The sequence below is a fragment of the Apus apus genome, chromosome 4, assembly GCF_020740795.1.
Source record: "Apus apus isolate bApuApu2 chromosome 4, bApuApu2.pri.cur, whole genome shotgun sequence".
NCBI lineage: Eukaryota > Metazoa > Chordata > Aves > Apodiformes > Apodidae > Apus > Apus apus.
In genome coordinates this window covers 2,745,656-2,768,391 of record NC_067285.1, presented here as the reverse complement: position 1 = coordinate 2,768,391, position 22,736 = coordinate 2,745,656, and the positions used below count along the sequence as shown (strand labels likewise).

The 22,736-nt window shown below is 41.0% G+C and overlaps 2 protein-coding genes across 3 annotated transcripts in view; one reads left to right on the top strand and one right to left on the bottom strand.

Annotated features, from left to right (window-relative positions):
* The window catches only part of DOCK1 (dedicator of cytokinesis 1), a 296,429-nt gene that overhangs the window by 111,979 nt on the left and 161,714 nt on the right, over nucleotides 1-22,736 (top strand). The gene's annotated exons all lie outside the window — the stretch shown is intronic.
* INSYN2A (inhibitory synaptic factor 2A) overlaps nucleotides 1-22,736 on the bottom strand; it is a 43,534-nt gene that overhangs the window by 15,040 nt on the left and 5,758 nt on the right. The window contains exon 2 of the mRNA XM_051617680.1: nucleotides 12,594-13,788. Within this exon, the coding sequence (XP_051473640.1) occupies nucleotides 12,594-13,783 (1,190 nt within the window). The 5' untranslated portion in view covers nucleotides 13,784-13,788. The remainder of the gene's footprint in view (nucleotides 1-12,593; nucleotides 13,789-22,736) is intronic.

The window sequence follows — 22,736 nt, the reverse complement described above, 5'->3', positions numbered from 1 at the left end:
AAAAAAAATCAATCTTTGCATTAGAGTAGTTTTTTGCTTATATAAATTAGAGACCCCATTGAGCTGAGGGAGAGTAGCTCAGATCTATAGATACTGATATTTTTTTCCATCCTTCAGCAGGTAGCTACTGAAGGGACATTCATTCAAGTATTCTGGACATCTATTAAAAACAAAGAAAAAAAATCCAAGTGGTTTGCAAGGATAGATCTGTTGCATCTGGATGTCTTCCCCTATCTGCTGGGATGTAGGGAATACTTCATATTAATTGAGTTACTTAATGGCATGATTTTACAGAAGTGGCTGTGCTTCAGAGTGTGGTTATGTTCTGATGGGTATGCTCTTTAGATGATATTGATGTTCATCACACTTGATGTATTACCACCAAGAAAGAGGATAAACAGACTTCAAGATTTAGTTGTTGTTGCTGTTTTTAATAAAGTATAGTGAAACAAATTATCTTAAGAAGGCAGTGGGCCTTTGAAGTGGTTTTGAAGTGCCAGTTCTGGCTGTGCTCAATAGCTGAGGAAGTGTAGGCCATGGTTCTCCTGAAGCTTCTGTATAAATGGGTGTTGTATTTCCATGCATGGGACTATTAGTTAAGCACACTGATGTTATCTGTCTTTACAAAATAATTGTTTAAACACAAACAGTCTGGTGGAGACCTTCTCAAAACCTTTGTTTCCAACTGTAAAGTATTACAGAGCTAATATTGCTAATAATATGCTTCAAGAGAAAATTATCCACACTTACTATTAGCATAATTTGCCTTTTGGCAGAACAAATTACTTCATTGGGTCACGTGTCTTTTAGTTGTCCTTGTGACCTGAACAAGTCATGTTTTAGCTACGTAAACTAGAGAAAAATCACTTCTATGTGTTTTGTAAGTTGAAATAAATCCTGCTTAGCCTTCTAGTCTAGCCTGGGAGAGATGAGCCATTCTAGCTCAATGGGAAGCCTCAGATAGACCCATTTCTATCAGCAAAGCCATATTTCTCTTGGATTAACATTTGCCTCTGTTTTCCTTAAGAGCTTACATTCTGCTGTCAAACCAGAAGGTAGGTACAGGTATAAAATACCTCAGGTCAGCCTTTGGCTGATAGAAAGTTGTTCTGAAAAATCACTTTCCCAGTTAGACCAGTAGCAAAATTGTTCTAGCCTTACTGCTGCTGTGTTTCTGTTATGTTCATAATTGCCAGTTAACACCTTTCATTTATAGATGCTAGAGGTACAGCCTGATAAAAATCAAGAATAGTGTTGAGCTTTGAGCTTTGTCATCAGGATCTTTTACTTTGATGTCTACAGCTGGATGCAAACACTGAATTGTTCCATGCCTTTCAGAAGCATGCAGGATTTGGGTGTTTTTTTTTCCTTTTTATCTCTTCTTGGCTTTCATCTGAAGATGGTTGCTCAGTCTCAGGTGTTTGTTGGCATTGCTTATTTGGTTGAGCTGTACAAGCCCCAGGAGCATCTTTGGTGTCAAACACCTTCCTGGTGTTTGAGAGGATCTGCCCCCCAGTGTGGGACAAGGAAGGGCTTAGCACCACCAGCAGTATGGAAGTCCTTGGACTGCTCAGAGCAGCTTGAGGACTTCAGTGTGCCCTGCATCAGGTTAGGTTGCCTGGTGCTGTGTTTCATTCTCTTTGCAGTGGATTGGATGTGTTACAAGTAGCAGCCACCTCTCTGTTGCTCTGCAGCTTTGTGCAGAGGGCCAAGGGGGGCTGCAGAGCTGCCTCCAGTGAGAGTTCCTCCTCGTTCCTCCAGCTGTTGCCTGACTCTCTTAGCAAAGTTGCATGGACTTGTAGTTAGGCCAACAGGGATGGTTCCTTTCCATGCTGGTCTGAAGTTATTGGAATAGCTTTTCTGAGAACCATCAACATATAGCTCAGTGCCTGTGCAATGGAGCACATGGGCAGAAATCCTGTGGGGATTGTTGGGAGCCCCTGGAGTGTGTTGGGAGCTGGGAAGGACTCAGGGACAGCCATGCAGGTCTTGGCAACACCAGCCACGGGCCCCTGATCCAAGTGTCACAGTTCCAGAGGCACTGGGGACTTGAACCTGACATTATCCTCTCCTCCTTAGCTTAGATCCCTGATGGGTCAGCATCAGTGGCGTGGTTTTTTTTAAGTAGTCACTATGTGAGGATTAACTCCAGCTCAAGGAATACAGTTATCCTCTCTTTGAGGGAAAACTCCAGCTTGTGAGCTGCAGGGAGCAGGGGCAGCAGCCCATGGGCTGGGCACCTGTGGGTGGCACAGCTCAGGGACCAGGGGGGTCAATCTGTAGGGATCAGTGAGTGCAGCCAGGCAGCCTCTGCCTCTCATCAAAATACTGGGGAAGACCCTGCTTGTCATGCTGGGTACAAATATGTATTGGTGCACACACACCAAAAAAAGCAAAATAAAACCCTGCACAAATTCACTCAATTTTGAAAGGTTCTTTAACTGCTGATGGCTGAGGATGAAAGCAGAAATCCTCTGATGCTCTAAAGTAATATCAGAATCTCTTTTTCACTTTATTCCCTATCTGTCCTTTTATTACAGGGCTGATATTATTCATTTGGTTTCTGAAAATACATTGAAATGTACAGAAGCTCAATGGTGAGATTTTTCATACTGTTTCCAAGACAGTAGTTTGTTGTCTTTTACTGAATCCTGACAGATGGAAGCAGATGACTAATTTTCTTTTTGAGGTATTTGCACTGTGGGTGGATGGCATGACTCTCAAGACAGCAATTCACATGCTTGCACCCTGTAAATACTTTTTATATTATACTCAGGTTAGTCAGGGAGTGAAGTGTTTAAAAAAAAATAAAAATACATTTTAATAGGTCTGTCTAGTGATTTTGAAAAACCCCCTGAGAATGGACAGAATTAAAATATAATTGAAGTGAAATCACAAAGTCTTATAGAACTGAGGTGCATACAAGGTCTAGCATCTCTCTTGAATATTTGTGCCTCTGGTGTCTCATCAGGAAGATAATTAAAGTGTCATTTCTTTTTATTAATAATATTTCAAGGAATCTGCTGTAGCTCCTTATCTTGCTGGCAGATGGTTCTTAGGCCAAACACTTGAGCAGGTTCTCAGGGAGCACATGGCAGTAGTTAGGCTAGGATGAGGTCTGTCTCTTTACCCCTTGCACTCTAAATCTCTCTGCTGTGAGTTGCTCGTGACCTCAGAGCATCATTTCTGGGATGCCCTGAGACTTCTGGGCCTGCAGCTCATCATTAGGTTGTCTGCACCCATCCTGTTCCTGCAGCTTTGGACTGTTACGTTCCTCTTCCAAGCTCCCGTTGCTCCTCCAGCCCCAAATCCACCTAATATTAAAATTCATTTCTGCTGCATGTAATTTTTGGGACCAGCTGGGATGATGTGTTCAGGGGTGCAGTCATCAGGCAGCAACCCCTGCGTGCAGCTCGTGCTCTCCCACCTCCTTGTTGCTCCTGAGCTGAATTGTTTCTCAGCTCCAGGGCAGTTCTTCAAGTCCCTGGCCAACAGCCCTTTGTCAGCACAGAGATTCATAACAGCACAGGTTTAATGCAGATGAAATCCTCTCAACCAAGCAGACCAAAGGCTGTTTCATGGGTATGAGCTAGCAGTGCCTTTACAGGTGAGTAACTGTGTTAAACCACAGCACCTTGGATTTTGCTTGACTCAGACTTTTAAATAAAGAAGGCTGCTGGCAGCATTGCTTCTAGAAAGAAGGGAAGAATAAGAAGCCTGTGGAACTTTTTTTCATAATTTCAAAGTGATTGAGATTTCATTGCAAGCTCAAATACTATGGACATTACATATATAAGCCTGTATCAGCTTACAATAATGACTACATCAGCCATACTATATACAAACCAAAGAGCTTGGTTAAAATTCTAAATATTACACAGCATTAAGGATATGGAGTGCAATTGCTGGCCTCTGTTTTTATGGTACTTGCAAGAAGGATTGGAAATGTTCTGGAGAGAAAAACAGCAGGAAGGACCTTGCAAGTGCTCAATTTTTTTTGTTGTAGCTTGCATAACTCCTTGCAGGTCTCAGTACTTTCTATTTTCTCATTTCCTTAAATAAGGGTATTTTGAGATGTCACTGCAGTACAAGAGATCTGTAGAGCAGCAGGTTGGTATTTGCTTGAGCTTTGTACACAAATGCTCAGAAAGTCTCATCCCTGGGAATTTTTTTCTGAGCTTGTATGGATGACAACAAAGTAAACAAATCTCCTTGCATTTGCCAAAGAAATGACCTAAGTCATGCCAGGCTGAACTACTCCAGAGTGTAAATTGCCTTATTATTGTCAAAATACCTCTGCCCATCTCTACAATGCAGGCTCTCGTGCTGATGGATTATTAGGCCACACTCGGTTTTTATCACGTCTTCTCGGGATATTGGAACCAAGGGAAAAAACTCCTGGTCTCCTATGCTTGCTTACCCTCATTTCCCTGGATGTGTTGCACAGGGTTAGGGTTTCTTAAGCTTTCTTAGACTGAATTGCATGTTTATGTCTTAACTCTGGAGCTTGGGGTAGCTGGGAGCCCCAACGGTTGAAGAACAATCCCCTCTCTTCAGGCAGTGTTTTCACTAAAATTGTCCAGTCAAACCCCCTTTTTAGGGGGTGAGGATCCTTTATCCTTTTAGTGAGGATAAGAGGTAAGTGTATCTTGGTGTAAGCACAGGGCCTCAGGAGTAGGTGGCAATTAGAAAGCTGGGGTTTTAATCACTTTGTAAACAAACAGCAGTGAGAAATCAGAGACTGTAAAGCTCATTTTGTCTCATTTTTACATGGCTGGGTCGGTACGTGGCTCATTGCTCTGTCTCTTTGGCTTCTAATACTACCAACAGTCAAAATGCAGTTACTGAAGGATTACATGAATTGTGTGAAGTGAAAACTGGTAATTCAGTATCTAAATAACATCCTCTTTAAGAGACTGATTTAGCAGAAAAACCCTCCTTGCAGGTGTGAAATCTGGACAGCTTGGTGACAGCTGGAAATGCTTCTCATGCTCTGTGGTAATTCACACAGATATTTAGCAAGAACATAGTCTGCTTACACTTTTGTTTATTTAAATGTTTGTTATAAGACTTCACTAGTATTTCCAGATTTGAATTGTGGAAGTTTGCTTTTATTGGCTTGTGTGTCACTGCAGCCAACTTGATGGAAAAGTCTTGAACCTTAATTTCACTTCAAAGCCTGAATTGCTGCTGAACCCTACTGAAGTGGGGAGGTGGGGTGGTGAAGGCTATTCCATCCTGTTTTTAAAGTGTAGTGAGTAGCAACTAGATATAAAGCAAATAGTTTTTCTGACTACTTAAAATACTTTTTTTTTTTTTTTTCAATTTGTGCCTGTGTAGTATCTGCAGATAAACAGCTGGAATATATTAGCAAAATAAATTCTGTTTTCTGACACTAGAATGTTCCTTCTGTCAGTTTTTAAGAAAACAGAGTAAGCATTAAGATCAAGTGATTTTGTTATAAAGATTGTTTGTTTTGTTTGTTTTATGTTTATTACACAAAGTGGTTGTTGCTAACAGCTCACTTTTCATTTTTGTTCATCATCATTTACTTATTGAAAACCACCTACCACTGTATTCCTTAGGAAGGGTGTTTAAGCTCTGACAGTAGGGTTATTTAACACAGTGCTCTTCATCTTAAATGTTAGTGTCTCACTTCTCTGCATCCCTATGACACATCTTCAGGAGTGTTGTGAACTGTGAAAGCTTGCCCTCTTTATCCACCCTGACAATTTGATCTGAAGCATTTATTATGAACAACAGAATGATTTTGTCCAACTTGAATGAGAGAAATATCCTATCCAAAACATATAAACCTCATCAAGTTTCAAAGGTCTGTGAAATATTGTGCTATGAAATACTTGTGTTACCTGCCTTTGTAGATCTGACTCCAGATTGGTTTTTTTAGTGATCTAATTCAGAAAAAAGTTTAAAGGGAGGTTAAACTTTGGATGGTGCTGGATCTTTAACCTTCAATGATATTGGATCTTTTAATGATCAATCATAGATACTCAGCTTTCATTTGGGGTTACTGAGCATTTGGAAGAAGCGGGCTCAAGGGTGCCCATGTGGACTGGCAGCAGGTATTTGAAGAGTCTCCATGAGGAAATGTGGAATTTTGGCATACAAATAAGTTGTACCAGTGCCAAGGTATGTCGAGCTGTGAGAGGTGTCAGTGGGTAGTGTATGGCTCTGCCACAACTGCTGCATTTGTGCTGGGGGGGCAATACAGAAGGGAGAAAGCTGGCCTGCTGTCTGTACCTTGGAAAAACAGGTTACTTAGGATGAGGGCAGGTAAATGGACTTTGGTGGCATCTTAATACTTGTTCTGCTTTTAGGGAAGGGTAGGCGAGCACGTGAGTGGTGGCTGAGGGATGAGATGTGGTTGGGAAACCAGCACAGGGCGAGGGGATAAGGCCCTGTAATGGGGTCCACGTGCAAAGAATTCATCTTGAAAGTGCTTCAGTGACTTAATGGAAAAGCATACATGATCATGGAATATGCTTTGCTTGAATATGGCTTTAAGTGTATGGTGGGACACGTACACCTTCTGGGCACTGATGAAGCTGACAGTTCAACTATGAGTAATTAGAATTAACTGGACACTTGGAGAGCGAGTAGTAACACATAACACGAGTGGCTGTAAGAAAAGGAAGAGAAGTGTGTTCTGTTGCTGTTGGACCTAGAAATAAAACCTGCTACTACAGTAGCCCAATGCTTCGCTTTCAGACTGATCTTTGTGGAAACAGCAGAGCAAATGTTATGTATGGATTAGAATTTTTAAAAAACCACCCAACCATCCACTAGCCCCAGGATCACAAGATCCACAAAGCACTGATTTATGCAAAAAATTATTTCTTTTCCTTTGGCTAAGAAAGATGCATCCAAAGAGATTTCCTCTCCCTGCCTTAAAAAGGCACATTGTTCCAGTCTCCAACGTGTTTTGGTGTTAATGACACAACTGTGGTGAGGGTTGTGATGAGAAGAGGTGGTCTTGGGTGGAGTAATAGAATGAATGTGACCACTCCAAAGACCAGGCAAAATGGATGTAAAGATCAGAGTTGAAAATAAAGCTACTTATGGTAGCCCAGTTCCAAAGAACTGGTGTTACAGGCTGTTAAAACCTGCTGGCACTCAGTGTATGATACAACTTGTGCATCACAGATGGAATTTGTTGTCTTCTTTCTGGTTTTCATATGTTTACTTATAGCACAGCTGTCTTCTGCTGTTAAGCTTATCTATTTGTTGCTTCCCTCCATTTCCAGGTTTTCTCTTAGAAATGATTTTCTTGAATCTTTCCTGTCCTGTGTCTGTAATTGAAAAAGCAAAATAAAACCAAAGGGAGGAGGAAATGCCAAACAATCATTTCTGTAGCTAGCCTGTTAACTTGCAAAGGCTGTGCTTTCAGAGGCTGTGTTCTTGGAAGCTGTTTAAGCTTTCTTTTCTCCTTACATGAAATGAGGAGCTCCCCAGGTTTAAGAATATTGGCTGGTGTGTGTAGATGGATTGAATTAGACTGCAGAGGTTGTTACTACCTTGTATTTGCTGTCTGCTTCATTTGAGCTGAGAAGCTGGACTGGACCTGAAGTAGCTTCTGAAAAGGAGAAAAGCAAATAGTCTGGGCAATAATCACTTTGGCTAGCTGGCGTTCGTTTGCCTTTGTTTCTGAGTCAAGGTGATAAGTTTATGCTCAACTCTGAACTCTGTGACCTTGAGGCTGATTGCTGGCAGCATTTTCAAGACAATTATTTGGGTAAGGATGTTTTCTCTGACCGGGTAAAGCTCTCATCTCCTCTTTGGTTGAAATGTCCATTCAGGCACACACAGTATTTGTTTACTTTTTGCTTAGAAATGATAATAAAAGACAAGCCTTATTCACTGGAAGATACGAACAGACATTTGAATTCCATCCATGGGAACATGTTCTTCCAAAGCCTCTTCGAAGGAGCCTGTGACTGCTTGTTTCACTAATGTTTCTGGAGAGCTCTTTAAATTCCTGAGCCACTCTTGACTAATAAATGAATATAAATTTTCTCTGAAACAGGTTCATTTAACTCTTGTCTAATGTGTAGCATTTGGCCTGTCAGAGTCAAAACACTGAGTTATTTTTGTATGGCAAATCGAGTACTTTGTTTACTGAAATTGCTGAATTTGTTCTATAATGAGAAGGGCCCAGATTACTTTTATTTTCACAGAAAGGATTTAAAGGGCAGGTTATCGAGGTCCTCCAGCTGCAAAATATTTTTTATTATCTGTTCATCTTCTATTACATATTTCATAGGCAGCACTGGAGTTACCCAGGCTTTGGCATTAGTGATTTGCATTTTGCTGTCCTTACTGAAGCTCCATATAGGTCAACAGAGCAGAATTTGGGTTGCTTAACTGAATGCACTATATCTGAATACAGACAAATGTGTCTGTATCTGATAGAGATTGCTAATAGTTTACTAGCAAATAAAGGTAATCATCATTTGGAGCATGAAACTTGTTTTGTGTTGTACAGCTTGCACTTTGCATCGTGTAATGTTCAACATTTTCCCAACTTGGGGCTGGAAATCTGAATTGAAGCTGTAGCTCTGCTACTTGTATTCATGCATGACTTAACACAAATGTGGTTGAATGCTTTTTGCTGGGATGTTAATTTTTGGTGTTGTGGAAGCTTACACGTACTAAGGTATAATTACGATTTTGCTGAATATTTAGTAAATACAAAATACACAATTTTAATAACTTCCTTTCACCTTGGGAAGTCACAGGCTAGCAACAATGATTTCTACCCCTGCCCCCAAATCTACTACGTGTTGTTTAGATGGATGTAATGCATTAAAATCATGCAGAGCATGATGGTAAGAGCTGTGTTCCCCAATGTTCCAAATTTTGCATCCTGTGACCAATAATGGGGCCTTATCCCAGGTCAGAAGAAGTGCAGTCTCTCAGTCTCAGATTTGGCAGAGCAACATGAGCCTTCAGCTCCACTGGGTGTTAGAGCTGCTCCCTGTTTCCCTTCCTCCTCTGGTGGCTTTTCCCTGTCTCTCCAGCAGAGCTGACTGCTGTCTGTTGTTGCTAATTGCACATAATGTAGTACTGACATCTTGAAAAGCATACATAGATGATATTCACCCAAAGGATGATACTGCTGTCTTCAGAGATGCTGATACAATTTTGCTGGCATAGACTCATTTAGTGATGAATTGCAGTAATAGCAGTTCAAGACCTACTGCATATTAGTGAAAATGAATCCACTGAGCACTGGTCCCATGGCACTACCACAGCACTTAAAGAACACTCATTTCCTTGAAGGGAGAAAAACCTGATTAAGAGATTTAGCTGAGAGGGTTTTCTGTGTTTGTTGGGGTTTTTTTGTTTTGGTTTGGGTTTTTTCTGTTTGTTTCTATCAGCGGTGTGTTATTTGTATTTGTTGCTTGATCTAAGTTACTGTAAGGAATTTCACATACGTTAGAAAACCAGGAGAGTGCCATAGACACAACATTGTCTTCTGGTTTAGCAGATGGAAAACCCCTATATGCTACAGTCAGAGAGGGAGCAGTAGAGCTGCTTCCTAATTTCTTGTTATAAATTGACCATGGGCATGAGCCAGCAGTGTGCCCAGGTGGCCAAGAAGACCAACAGCATCCTGACCTGTATCAGGAAGGATGTGGCCAGCAGGACCAGGGAGGTGATCGTGTCCCTGTACCGGGCACTGGTGAGGCTGCACCTTGAGCACTGGGTGCAGTTCTGGGCCCCTCAGTTCAGGAAGGACATTGAGGGGCTGGAGCATGTCCAGAGGAGAGACAACAAGCTGGGGAAGGGTCTGGAGCACAAGTTGTATGAGGAGCAGCTGAGGGAACTGGGGATGTTCAGTTTGCAGAAGAGGTGGTGTAGGGGAGACTTCATTGCCCTCTACCACTACCTGAAAGGAGGCTGTGGGGAGGTGGGTGTTGGCCTCTTCTCTTGGGTAAATAATGACAAGGCCAGGGGAAATGGCCTGAAGTTGCAGAGTTGCAGCAGGGGAGGTTCAGATTGGATATTAGGAAGAATTTCTCTACTGAATGAGTGGTCAGGCACTGGAACAGCCTGCCCAGAGAGGTGGTAGAGTCACCATCTTTGGAGGTGTTCACGAAATGTGTAGATGTGGCACTTCAGGCCATGCTCTAGTGGCCAAGGTTGTGGGCTTTTTTTGTGGATGCTTTTTGGTGGAGTGTGTGTGATTGGTTGTGTTTGAGGTTTTTTTGTGTTGATGGTTGGACTCTGATCTCAGAGGTCCTTCCCAACCATGACGATTCTGTGAATCTGTGACCCAACACCTGGTTAGAAACAGGAAAAAAGATGAACATGCTAAAATTGAGGAGATCTGTAATTGTGCACACAGTGGTGGGACTCTGTAGCAAAAATGTCAAAATAAATGTGGCAGTGGGAAAGAATTCTAATAAAGGGATGGGGCAGCCTATTATTGAAATAGTTGTCTAATTTGAGGGAGACTGGGATAAAGATAGACTGCATGTTAGTAATGTGTTTGTTCATGTCTAGCTGGGAAGAGGCATATTTGAGACATGCCTAGAGCTGAAAGCAGCTCCAAGTAGAAGCTTGGTAAGTTGTAAGGCAGCAGTTTCTATCTTCTTGTGTTTAAAACAACCCTGCTCTCTGAAAACTCCCTTGGATTTGTAGATACTTGGCTTTCAATTGTTATAATTAAACTTGACCACTGATGTAACTGCCTCTTGTTCGTTAACCTCAGAGAACCATCAAAAACATTTTAATTCTCTCTTCCACATACCATGACTTGTTGTTTGAAAGGATTTCACAATGTGTGATGTACCTTTAGGTGGCGATTTCACCATTGCTGGGGAGCCTATGGGGGAAAAGTAAAGGAGTGCTAATAAATAGGCTTTTTTTGGTCAAATATGACAATGTCTTGCCAACTCTCATACACAAGTCTGTGTGTATTAGAGGTAGTAGAGATATTTCTAAGAATTGGGGTTTATGGATATCTAAACTATTTTAGGGCTAATATAAGCCACAGGTTTTCCAGGCAAACAAGACAACTTGAGAAGGATTATTTGAAGAGATGAGTAACCACCCATAATTTGAGCAAGATCTCTTTTGTGCTGAGGGCAGAGATGCACTCCAAATATTGGATACATTGAAAGACTCAGCTTATGTGAGGGCAATAATAAAAAACTACTTGCTGCACCTGTTGCTCTTCTATCCTTGGCAAGCAAAAAAATAAATACAGGTTTATGGAGGGAGCACTAATATTTGTAGGAGATGATTTTTGTGGGTAGATGTGTGTCTTCAGGCACATGGAGTTCTCAGTGATGAGTTATGATGAAGAAATGTTTCTCTGTTTTGTGATTTCAGCAGCGTGGCCTGTCTTTCTAATTCTCTTGCAGTTTCTGAAAGTTAGGAAAGTCCAAAAAAATACTTGTTCTGAATAAGAATTTTTAAAAAATTATCCGGTAAATCAAGAAGCTTCCCAGTCAGAAGATCCAGAATTTGACAAGGTATTCTAAAAATACTAAATCCAGCTGTAAAATAAACTGAAAATGCTACAGCTGTGTTGACAGCATTGCCCAACTGCTAAGATAATTTTTAATGAAAACCATTTTGAATGTTTATGATGAACAAGATGTTTTCTACGTGCCTAGAGAAAGAGTTAAATTACAAACCTTTAGATGACTCTGACTCGAAACATGTGCTGCTTCATGTAACGAGCTGCTAGTTTCTAATTCTAAAATGCAGATTTCTTCTGACATTCATTTAATTACAGAAGTTATTTAAAACCACACAGACAGTGCACATACATTTTGAAGTGCATTCCTTGAATAAAGACTAGTGAACTGAGGCAAGTAAGTCTGAAAAATGCTTGTTAAGGTAATGTAAGAGGTGGCTTGAACTGTCTAGGTAAAGACTAAAGGTTGTACTGTGTCACAGTAACTATTATTTTTAAGGCCTTATGGGTTGATTTAAGTAGTCTGCGTTAGAGATAAAGTTTCTTTATGCTCATGTTTGTCACGTGTAGGGTGATGTCAACTCTTTAAAGAAGGACTTTGATAGGCAAGGTTTTCATTTCATTTCCTTCTGAAAGAAATATTAAATATTCAGAAGGTGAAAGTAAACCAGGCAAGATTCATATGCTATTAATGGAATTATATTAAGAGTTGTAATAATATCCTTCAATCTTAAAAAGCTAAGTCTGTTACAGAAGTAATGTTTTTCTGCTGCTTCTCATGCCGTGTGAGGTATTACAGTTAATGCAGGTTGCTGATGTGAAAGCGCCCTCGCTAATCCTGCTCGGAGAGCAGCTCATTCTGTGCTTGTTAGAAAAGCTAAAGGAAAAGATATTATAGGTCCTTCGTTAAATAACTGCTTAATTGCATCCTAGGACAAGCAGATACCAAATCTGTGAATGCTACTGGCAGGCTGCCCTGGAACTTGCTTCTGTAGCAGCCAGCCTTAGCCGGCGTGCCCAGCGCCGTGGGGCGCTGCAGGGAGCGTGCAGCGGCGGGGCAAATTTACCCCAGCCACTGCAGGGCAGGGCTTGTGAGGAAAGGCATTTACAACAGCTTATACTCATTTTAAAAGCTGCTACTCACCCTTCTCTGTGAGCTTCTCCTTTCTCTAGCTCCTGTATGACACCCAACAACACCTTTATGGTTTCCTGACTAGAGCTGATCAAACTTTCCATCATCTGAAGCTGGGCTTTCAAGTCCACAACTTCGGTGTGAGGCACGATTTGTTGGCATTCCTCGCCGGCCGCCACGGCCGTCTGGCAGGGCTGGTTCTCCTCCATGGGCGCGACGTTGATCTGCAGGGTCTGTTGGCTACACTCGGCGGCTTGGCACTGCGCCCGCAGTGAGCAGGCACCAGCGTCTCCCGCCTGCGGCTGGACGCCGTTCAGCTGCACCGTCCTCTTTTTGTCCTCCCCGGCCGCCGGGCACGGTGGCCAGTCGCTCTCGGCCGCCAGGTTTGGCAGGTCGGGCTGCGAGGCGTTTGGAGCGGCCGCTGGTAAATAAACGGAGGCCACTTCAGTCTTGAAAACCCTCCCGTGGAGGGGCTGCGTGGCCTCCTCGCTCCCCGGCCGCCCTGACGCCGGTTTCCCGCGGCCGGGCAGCCGGGCCGCCGCCTCCTCGGAAGCGGGGTCGGCTGAGTTTGGGAGAGGAAGAGGAGGCTCTTGGGGAGGGCTGTGCAAATCGCTGCCTGGCCAGGCCTCGGCCCCGTTGTCCCGAGATCCCGTGTTGGGGCGCTCGTGGATGTGGGAGATGAACTCGGCCGTCTGCAGGCTGCTGGCCTTCCTGCTCCACTGGATGGCCTCCCCTGAGCTTCTGCCGTCTTTGTCCTTGACGTCAATGAGAAACCCGTTGTTTTGACTCTTGCAGGTGTCGCCGGTCGAGGCGCTTTTGAGCATATTCCCTTTTTTCCGGTCCAGAGGAAAAGTCTGGTAACACTTTTTAAGATCGGGGGAAGTCTGAACTCCTGTGCTCTTGGTGACGTTGGGTATGGACCTCCGGGCAGGCACTGTCATGTACTTGCGATACGCCGTTTTGTAGGAGAGGGCCTTGGCTTCCCTCTTGTCAGGATCCTGCGTGGTGGACAGCTGCTTGTCCCTCTGCTCATTCTGGGCCTCGCAGATGTCCTTGAACCTCACCTGCAGGGCCTTGTTGCGCTTCTTAATCTGCCGGTTGGGATCCAGCGCGTATTTCATCTCCAGCGCCAGCGAAGCTGCGGGCTCGACTTCGCTTTCCGAGGCGGTGAGTAAGCATTTGCTGGGCTCCTTACTCACCATGATGCCTGCGTGCAAAAACAGTTCAAAAAGCCTCGTGTTACAACGGAAAAGCTACCCTTCTCCCCCCAGATTTGCGGTATCTGAGCTCCTTCCTCTGCTGTGACTGAAATGGCTGCCGCTCGCAACCTTTTTGCTCGATTCTCTTCTTAGTCCTTCAGGTTAGACTTGTTTTGCTAGAAAGCTGCACTTTTTACTCCCTCTTTGTTAATGGGCTGGGGAGCAGGGCTCACCCTGGGTTTCGTGGCACCAGAAGTTGTTCCCAGACCCCATTTCAGGGGACAGTCGCCCCAGCTGTAACACCAGGGCTGCTGGCTCAGCGCTCACATGGCCAGGGAATAAGGGCTCTCAAGAACTGAATCACCTCGATTCAGTTGATAGTTATTAAAAAGTACAGGGAAAAACAAATGGCTTTCTACAAATCAAGTCTGATTGCCCTTAATGCTCCGTTAATGCAAATGTTTAGTAGCAAGAAGTGTCAAACTGGCATGATTTTGTACCTTACGCTTGCTTACAAAACACATTTCTTCTTTGTAATGTGCTCTGCATCTTTGCAAGAAATTAATTGATCGTTAGAGGTGTCGTTATTTGGATTTTTGACAAAAATTACCTTCAGCTAAAAGCTGGATATAGATTAATTATTATTAGCAACTGGTTGGTACCTCCTGTAAGCATAAAATTTATGAACTATTGAAGTTTGTGGAAGAAGTCAGCAGTACATCAATTAAGGTTTTGCTTCAAATGCAAACCAAGCCTTCACTAGAAGCAGTAATATGCCTTTATAATAGAGCTTCTTATCCCAAAGGATCCTAAAGCACTAAAAAAGACCTCAGAACAAAAAAAAACACAACGCAAACCCTATGATGATTCACAGAAATGACTTAATTTGCTATTGAAATACAAGCACCTCCTCAAGGATAAAAAGATGCCAACTGCTTAACACAGCATATAGCAAAAAAAAAAAAAAGGCCCAGCAGCTCTGTTGCTGCACAGATCATGTGGGATCTGTAGTAGCTGGATAGTTAAGGCCTCGTTTTTACACCTCATTTGAAGTTGTCAGGTTTGCTCTCCTATTGCACAGATTTCTCCCTAATACTCAGATTTACTGAATTACCAAATTCCCACTTAATCCAATTATTCTGCGTGTATCTCCTGTTGAAACAGTGATGCACCCTTAGAAGGACTCGGAGCACAATGTAAAATGAGTGAAGGGACTTGCAGGTGTGGTATTTAAAATACATTTTTAATTAAAATTTCTTAGTCTATTAAATAAAAAATGTGAAACTCTTTGAGAGTTGAGTGCTTCAATAGCATGTTTTATAAAGTCTACCCAGTGGCACAAGCGAGTGAGTCCTTATGACTAGTCTGTATTTAGTTTTAAAGAAACATAATGGAAAATTTCAATGGAAAATTGAATGTTTAGGGGGTTTTTTAAGTAATAGTAATATTTTCCAGAAGTTACTTAGACACAAAAATGTGCACAGCAGATGATTTGTGTCCTGTGGTGTTGGACTTGTGGGTTATGAAATTGCTTTAAAAAAAAAATCTCATGCAGATATGTCATTTTATTATTATTATTATTATTATTATTATTATTATTATTATTATTATTATTATTATTATTATTATTATTATTATTATTATTATTATTTTAGTGTTTTACTTCCCTGGTCTCACTTATTTCTGAACAGATAACTAGACAGATTCTAGAGTATTTCAGTTTGCCTTTTTCTGTCAAACTTGGCAGGTTCAGGTAGTGGTTAGTGAGCAGCAGTCATTTTAGAAGGGGAAGTTTCTGTATAAAGCTGTGTGATGTGGTAGGAAGTCTGTAGAGGAAAGCAAAAAGAGGCAAGATGTGGGACAAAAATGTTCCATAATGGAATCTGAGATTGCTAGAGAGTGGTTTTCCAACTAGGTATATATATACAGGCTTACTATCTGATAGCAGGGTGACCAAGCCCCCTCTTTACGGGGAAAACAGATTATTAAATGGAAATGCTACAGGGAAGACTGAAAATAAAATTGGAGTAGGGTGGTAAAGTGATTTTCTGTGTTTTGTGCCCTGCTGGGTGTGGGAGTAAGATCAGTTATTCCTTTGCCTTGAATATATGGTGTATAAATATAGACAAATGCTTTGGGGGAGAAATATGAATGCCAGAAACTTTTTGGTCCAGTTGAAACCATAACTAAGGAGTTGGTCATGCTTTGTGAGGAATATTAGTATCCTGCACTGGCTGTTTTTTAATTATAGTAACACTTGCTGAGTGAAGCGATGCCTTTACTTGAGAGACATTCTGTATTTAGAGCCCCATTGGTTCACAGCTTCCAGAGCTGGTGATGGTAGGAAGCACAGACAGACATCCATCCATCCTAGGGGTGGGATTTGGGAATACTCTAGTGAATGACAATTGGCCTTGATGGTCTTGAAAGTCTTTTTCAACCTTGATGAATCTGATTCTATAATAATGAAGTGTTTTATAAGATACAAACCTGATCCATTAACCTCCATTTGGACAGACATTAGCTTTAGAGCTAAAATATGTTGTAAAAACTACTGTGAAAACAAAAAACTGTGCATTTTCATTAATGCAAAACTACTGGGAGCAAACACTCCATAATAGTCTGGTAAATTAGTAAGTTTACAAAAAAAAAAGCATAGTAACACAACAGCCATTAAATCCATTAGTTTTCAAATCTGCTGATGTGAATTCATGCACTGCTAAGAAATTGTAGCAAGTAAGAAATGTTGCATTTACAAAGATGTGAAATGTTCAGTAATTACATCTGCAAAAAGGGTACACGTTTTTACCCACAAAAAAAAAAAGGCTTCCAGAAACGGGTAGGTAGATCTGGAAGTCACATATTACAAACCTCTTAGGATACCTCAAAGCTGTCAAAGTGAGTTTTCTGGCACTTGACAGTGGAATCCACGAACATAAAATGTATCTGTAATGTTATGAGTGTCTCTCTGACACGTCTCGGTGTTCAGGTTGTTTGAGGTACCACCTCAATCCCATGGCCTTTGGGCTGCCAGATTGCTGGCTTTGCTTGGAATGACTTAATAGATGGAGTTAATGGAGTCCAATAACCCAAATAAAGCAGGAGCCTGGTGATATTCTACATGATAGAAATAGATAAATGGGGCACTATATTCTGTGATGCAGTTAATTTTAAGTGTCTCTTTAATAGCCAATAAATTGATTCTTCAAGAATTTCTTGTCTCCCTTTCCAATTGTGCAGGCCTGATTAATTTAGCTAATCTGGAGTCTTGTATTCCCCCTAGTAGCTTGTACTAATAATTTTATAGATATCTGTGATTAAGAATGACAACAACCAAAAGAACTAAGGTTGTTGGTTTTTTTTTTAAGCCTTACTCAGATCTGAGTGTCTCCAAGGAGAACTACATATGCACATTTGATAAGAGAATGGTTGAACCAACAGTTGATTGCTAGTGAACTAATTAACATGAAAGAGTTTATTTAATACTTGTTTTGTTGCACTTTTGTTTTGGACAAGGTTTTCACTCCAATTTTGGCTTACTTAGGCACTAGCATTTACAATGTGGTCTCCTGGGAGGCTTTGCTTAATTGTTCCACCTGTACTTGAGCTCAGCCTGTGCTGGAGGTCTGTCCTCTACCCACGGAAGTTGGTGCCAGCATTCCTGCTCATTTCCTGGGGAACAGGAGCGTGTCGTGGGCACTGGACCTGCAGTGGCAGACTGGGAAAGAAAATCTTATATTGCCTTTTCTTTGCCCCACACTGTTTATCTGTAATTCTGCTGCCCCTTTCTCAGCTTGGTGCTGTTCTCTGGAACACAAAGCAAGGCTGGAATATATAAACGGTGGAGCTGTGAAATAGGGTAGAAGCTCCAGGATTTCTGGATGCTACTGAGATGGAGTTTCTTGGTTTGCATGAGTACTGCAGAGGTCATGGCTTGCTCTGTCAGGAAGCTAATGAAGGCTTTGAATTTGACTTGTAGTTGCAGATGCCAACTAAATAAAGATTCTAGATTTAAACTTTTTGACTGTTGTTACTCTAAACGAGCCCTGATGGGATGAGATGATTTGATAAGCTACATACTTAAGTAATTAGAGAGCTTATTTAGCAGTTTTTACCCTTGCTTTGTTGATAAACTTTTGGCTGATTACCCTTAAGCAGTGTTCCCTTATGTGAAATAAACTATTAAATAACAATAATAAAGTGATGCACAGAGAAGCCTTAAGTTAGTAGTAAGTCTTTAGGGTAAGTTAAGGAAACCAACACCTTTATTATTTCAGGTTCTCCATGGCATGTTTTATTCAATTTCAGTTCCTCGTTTATTGGTGCTGTCCAGATTTCTCCTCCTCAGTTCAGCACTGCAACAGGCATTTCTAGGAAGACTAATTTTATGTGATTCTCACCTCAAATATGAGGAGCAAAGTGGGTCCCAACAGTCCTGCTCAAGTCTGTGTCAGCAGGTAAAGCTTAGGTACACAAGTGAATATTTGCAGAACTTCCACTCTTGATCCAAAACTCTGCAAAGTCACTGCTCTGTAAGGTGAATTATAGTGTTGAATTTCCAGACTGATTGGTTAAGGAGAAAGAAATGTGTAGCTTACTATCTAATGTAAGTTTTATTTCTGTTAGTTTTATGATACTGAAGTCTCCTCAAAGACTAAATATGTTAATCGGCAGAGTGGAGTTAAACTTCCTGAGTTTCAAATGCAGATAAAAGGCAGAGATTTCAGTCCCTGTATTTTCAGACCAAACAAAGGCTTTAGAGATGCAGCTGCAAACTTCTCTGCACCTATTCAGAGCATGTAGGTTTTTTGTGCACGTACATAACAGCTTACAGGGAAAATCATTCCAGGGATTGCTTTAACATGGAAAGGAAGACTTATTAGTGATCTGCAGCATCTTTAGGCTTCTGAATATATTGAGGCTATACCTTCTCATGAGAAATTCCCACTGCCTCACATGCCTTTTCAATATGTCTAAATATTATCATAAAATTTAATAATGCATAGTTGTGTTTCAAAAACTGTTTTATGTCTGTAAGTCATTTAGGAAGCACATAGAATAAAGCACATTTTTGTAATAAAAAATAGAAACTCGAAAGAAACTAGGATTTACTTCATCTGAACAAATACAGTTCTATGTTAACTCTAAATATACCATCATGTAAACCAGTGATAGCAACCTGAGAATCATTTACATGTAATCTAAATGTTTTTTTCTTAATTCTGAGTTCCATTGACCGCTTCTAATATCTCATTTCTTTGATTGTCAAACATTTTTACTTCATTAATTTAGGAGTATTTTCAGCTTTTTTAAAAGCAATCCAATTGTTAGATTAACTGACCATGTTGTTATGATACAAACTTTTAAAAATCATCTAGTGGTATCCTAAATATTAGTAAGCAGTGTCCAGTAAACAAAATTGTACGGATAAAAAGGTTGGAAAATAAGAATGATCTTAGCCAGTTACTAATTATTAATTGTTGGCAAAACCTCTTCCTGTCTGTTACAAATTTTTACTACAGTTTTAATACACAAGTATGAGGATAAAATAGGACTTCTGGTTAAATTCTAGGGTGCAGTGTGCCCAATTTTTTGTGGTGTAAAAAGTACCGATGCCTGTTCTTAGAAGCCCTTTCCCCAGTGTTATCTATTGGCATACAAAACTGGTGTGGTAGACCAGTCTGTCTTCCTTTTACAAAGATTGTTCATGTAGAATAATAGAGTTAGCAGTGCTAGTAAATGTCAAACTAGTGGGTTTCCTTTTTTTAAAAAATCTGTTTTGAAGCCCTTAGGCATTGAACTTCAATGTTCTCTCGAACTTCTTTATTTATTGCTCAGGACTGAATCCATTCTTACTGCTGCATTTCTGTATTCTGTATTTTATCAAGCAGAGGGTGAATTACCCAAGCCTTATAATCTTCCAGTTGAGAGAAGCTTGCACCTCTTCAGTGAATTACAGAGCATTACTAGCATTTGCCTAAATTGGTTCTTTTCAGACTGTGGTCAGGAGACACTTGGAGCTTTCTCACCAATGTTACTGCTTTGCGTGCCAAAAAAGAAAGCTCCTGTTTGCTCCCTAGGAAAATTAGTTTCTGAAGGGGGCCTCTATTTATAAACTTAAAAATGGAGAGGTACCACAGATTGAAACAAAGTCTGCTAACTTAGACTGATCCTTTTTTTTTTTTTTAGTTATGTTCTCCTGCAAAAAAACAGCTGTGGAATGCATTATTTGGGAATAATGCATTGCTCTGTAAGCTACAAACGTCTGGTAGAGTCATGATGGTTCTTAGGACCATTTCAAAAAATGGGTCTGTAGATCATCTAGTGTCAGTGATGACACATGATGGATTCATAATTGCCTTAAAAGTCTTCCTTTGGAATAAACATGATCATATAGCATTTGATTTGTCATTTTTTCCCCCCCATCCACTGGCAGGCTAGCTAATGGCTAAGATAGACAATAAATGCTTTTAAATGCTCTTGCAAACTTGAGCTTTAGAACTAAGTGGTAAGAAATAAAATGTATGATTTAATAAGCCTGAAGAATTTTAGATAAAACAGGAATCTATTGTAGTATAAACTATTTACAATTTTCCCTACAAAATAAAACCATTTCCCTGAATGCACAAGCTGGTATATGCCATTTTCTATAATTTTGACATTTCTACTGCACATTCTGAACACAAATTTTAATAACACTGGGGTTTTGTGGCTTCCTAGATTGTTCCATGCATAAAATTAAAAGGGATCCATCCAGCATGATAAAATTCTGTACAATTAGGGTTACTTTTCCCAGAATATGTTTGTGCAACTAATAGTAACACTACCAGGAGATTTGCACTTGCATTAAAAAGACTACAGACCCTTGTGATCTGAGTTCATAACTCTGAACTTCATATTGCAACAAATGCCATGTCAAAAGATATTCCCTGTCGGTTCCTAGTGTTGGTTTGATGTCAAGCATTAGTTAGGATTTAGTGTACTGGAAAAAAAAATAACATTACTATTAAAAGAACTCTGCTACTTTTTCTTACTGTGATGTGCAGCTATTGGTCCTCTGAAAATCTGAGTAAAGGTTTATTAGCATTATTTTGCCATGTAAATCTTGTTGGTTTTCAGCTGGTACTTGTGAAATAGGGATGCTGCTGAGGATGTGTTGCTAGGAGAATCACAAATAGTTCTGTTTATACTCTACTGTCTTCCAGGACTCCAAAAGCCAGCGTGCTTTCACTGGAAGGCTTTTTCATTTTTATGGGACTTTCTGTTAAATAATTTAAATAGCAAGCTGTTAAAAACAAGAGCTTAAAGGGAGTTCCTTATCTGCCTTATCGTGGAATACTGGCTTTTAATTGCTCAGTAGTTTTTGTGGGTGATTAAGAAAAAAAGACAATGACCAAGTGACAGGGGAAAAAGCAGTTCTGTTCTTTAGCTTCAGCCAATGGGTTTGCAAAGCTGTCAGACCTGAGAGGGTGATCTGGGTGCTAGGGACTGAGAACATGTCTAGGCTGCAAGCATCTACATCAACTACAGCTCATTTTCCCTTTCACCGTAGCTTTTCAGCTGTTGGGTTGGGTGAAGAAGAAAAATGAGGTGAGCAGGTTCTAACTCGGTGCTCTGGTCCTGGAAGGGCACTGCAGTGTGCTCGGGTGCAGTGCATGGTATGCAGCTCAGCCCCTTCCCCTGGGAATGCAGATCATCTCATTGTATGGAAAATGTGTTGTGTAGTGTGTGCTGGAGCTTACTGCAAATGGGAGATGACAGACAGGAATTGCTTTCCTGAGGTGGGTGGTTTTAGGCCTGGGAACATTGTCAGCTCTTTCTGCTTGGATTAGGGTTATGTGCAGACAAGCCTTTGGAGGGTGAGAAGTGGCACTAAACAATGCTGCTGGGTGATTTAGGTCTAAAGCCTGACATCATTAGCAGGATATTAATTGGTGAATAATATCAGTCTAGGAAATTAGTATTTGCACGCTGGTGGTGTCAGCAGTCACCAGGAAATAAAGGCTGTGTCATTTTCACCTTCTTGAGGAGCACATTTGTGAACAGTTCCTGGTTTCAAGCAGGTTCTGGCTCTGCTGTAATTGTAAATGATCAGTTAGACCTGAGCATGCTGGTGAGGGGAGGGCAGAAATCAGTTTGACTTCTGCTACAGCAAAGGTTCATACAGAAATGAGCATTAGTTGCACAAAAAGTGTTGTTAGTAGAGCAAAAAGCTGTGCTTTAATTACTGAACTGCAGGTGAACAGTAGTCCCTGATGTTGCAAAACTTCTTTCATAAAAGCTGGTGAAGGAAGAAGGAAGCAATGAGAGTGTGGAGATGCTGAATAAACTGCTTCCAGGTTTTGTGGAGCTGGGTCATTCTGGTGATGGTGTTTTAGGATGTGTTGTGATATGGATTATTAGGAAGTGTATTAAAGTAGTGATTAGTGATCCTCTTAAAACAATGTGCATGCCCTTTCTGCCTGTTGAAGTTACATTCTCTTGTCTGAAGCTGCAGGGTGGTGGCTGAGAAGTCCCCTGATGTTACCCAGGATTGCTGCAGATGCTCTAGGCACCAGCACTCCCTGCTAGGCAGAGAATCTGCATCACGGTTGTGGTGGTGCTGTGTGTGTTTGTTCTATCACAAAGTGTGAATGTAAGAATATAACACATTATTCTCACCAACATGCTCAGCTAGGACCACCTAAAATACACAGATTCATCTTGATTTCAGCAACTTAGGCTCAGTCAACAGAATCGATCTGTATTATCCGTGTTACTAGCAGTTCAAGCAAATTTCTGCTGAATTACTCTTCAGCATTGGGATGCTTTATCTGTCTCTTTGTCAGCTCCATAGAAGTGTTGCTGTGGTTTTTATTTCTCAGTGGCCTTCATGCACAAAAACGTATTAAACTGATCCACAAAGTAAATTTCTTTACTTGGGGTTATCTCCCAGTTAATTTCTTGTAGGAGAGAA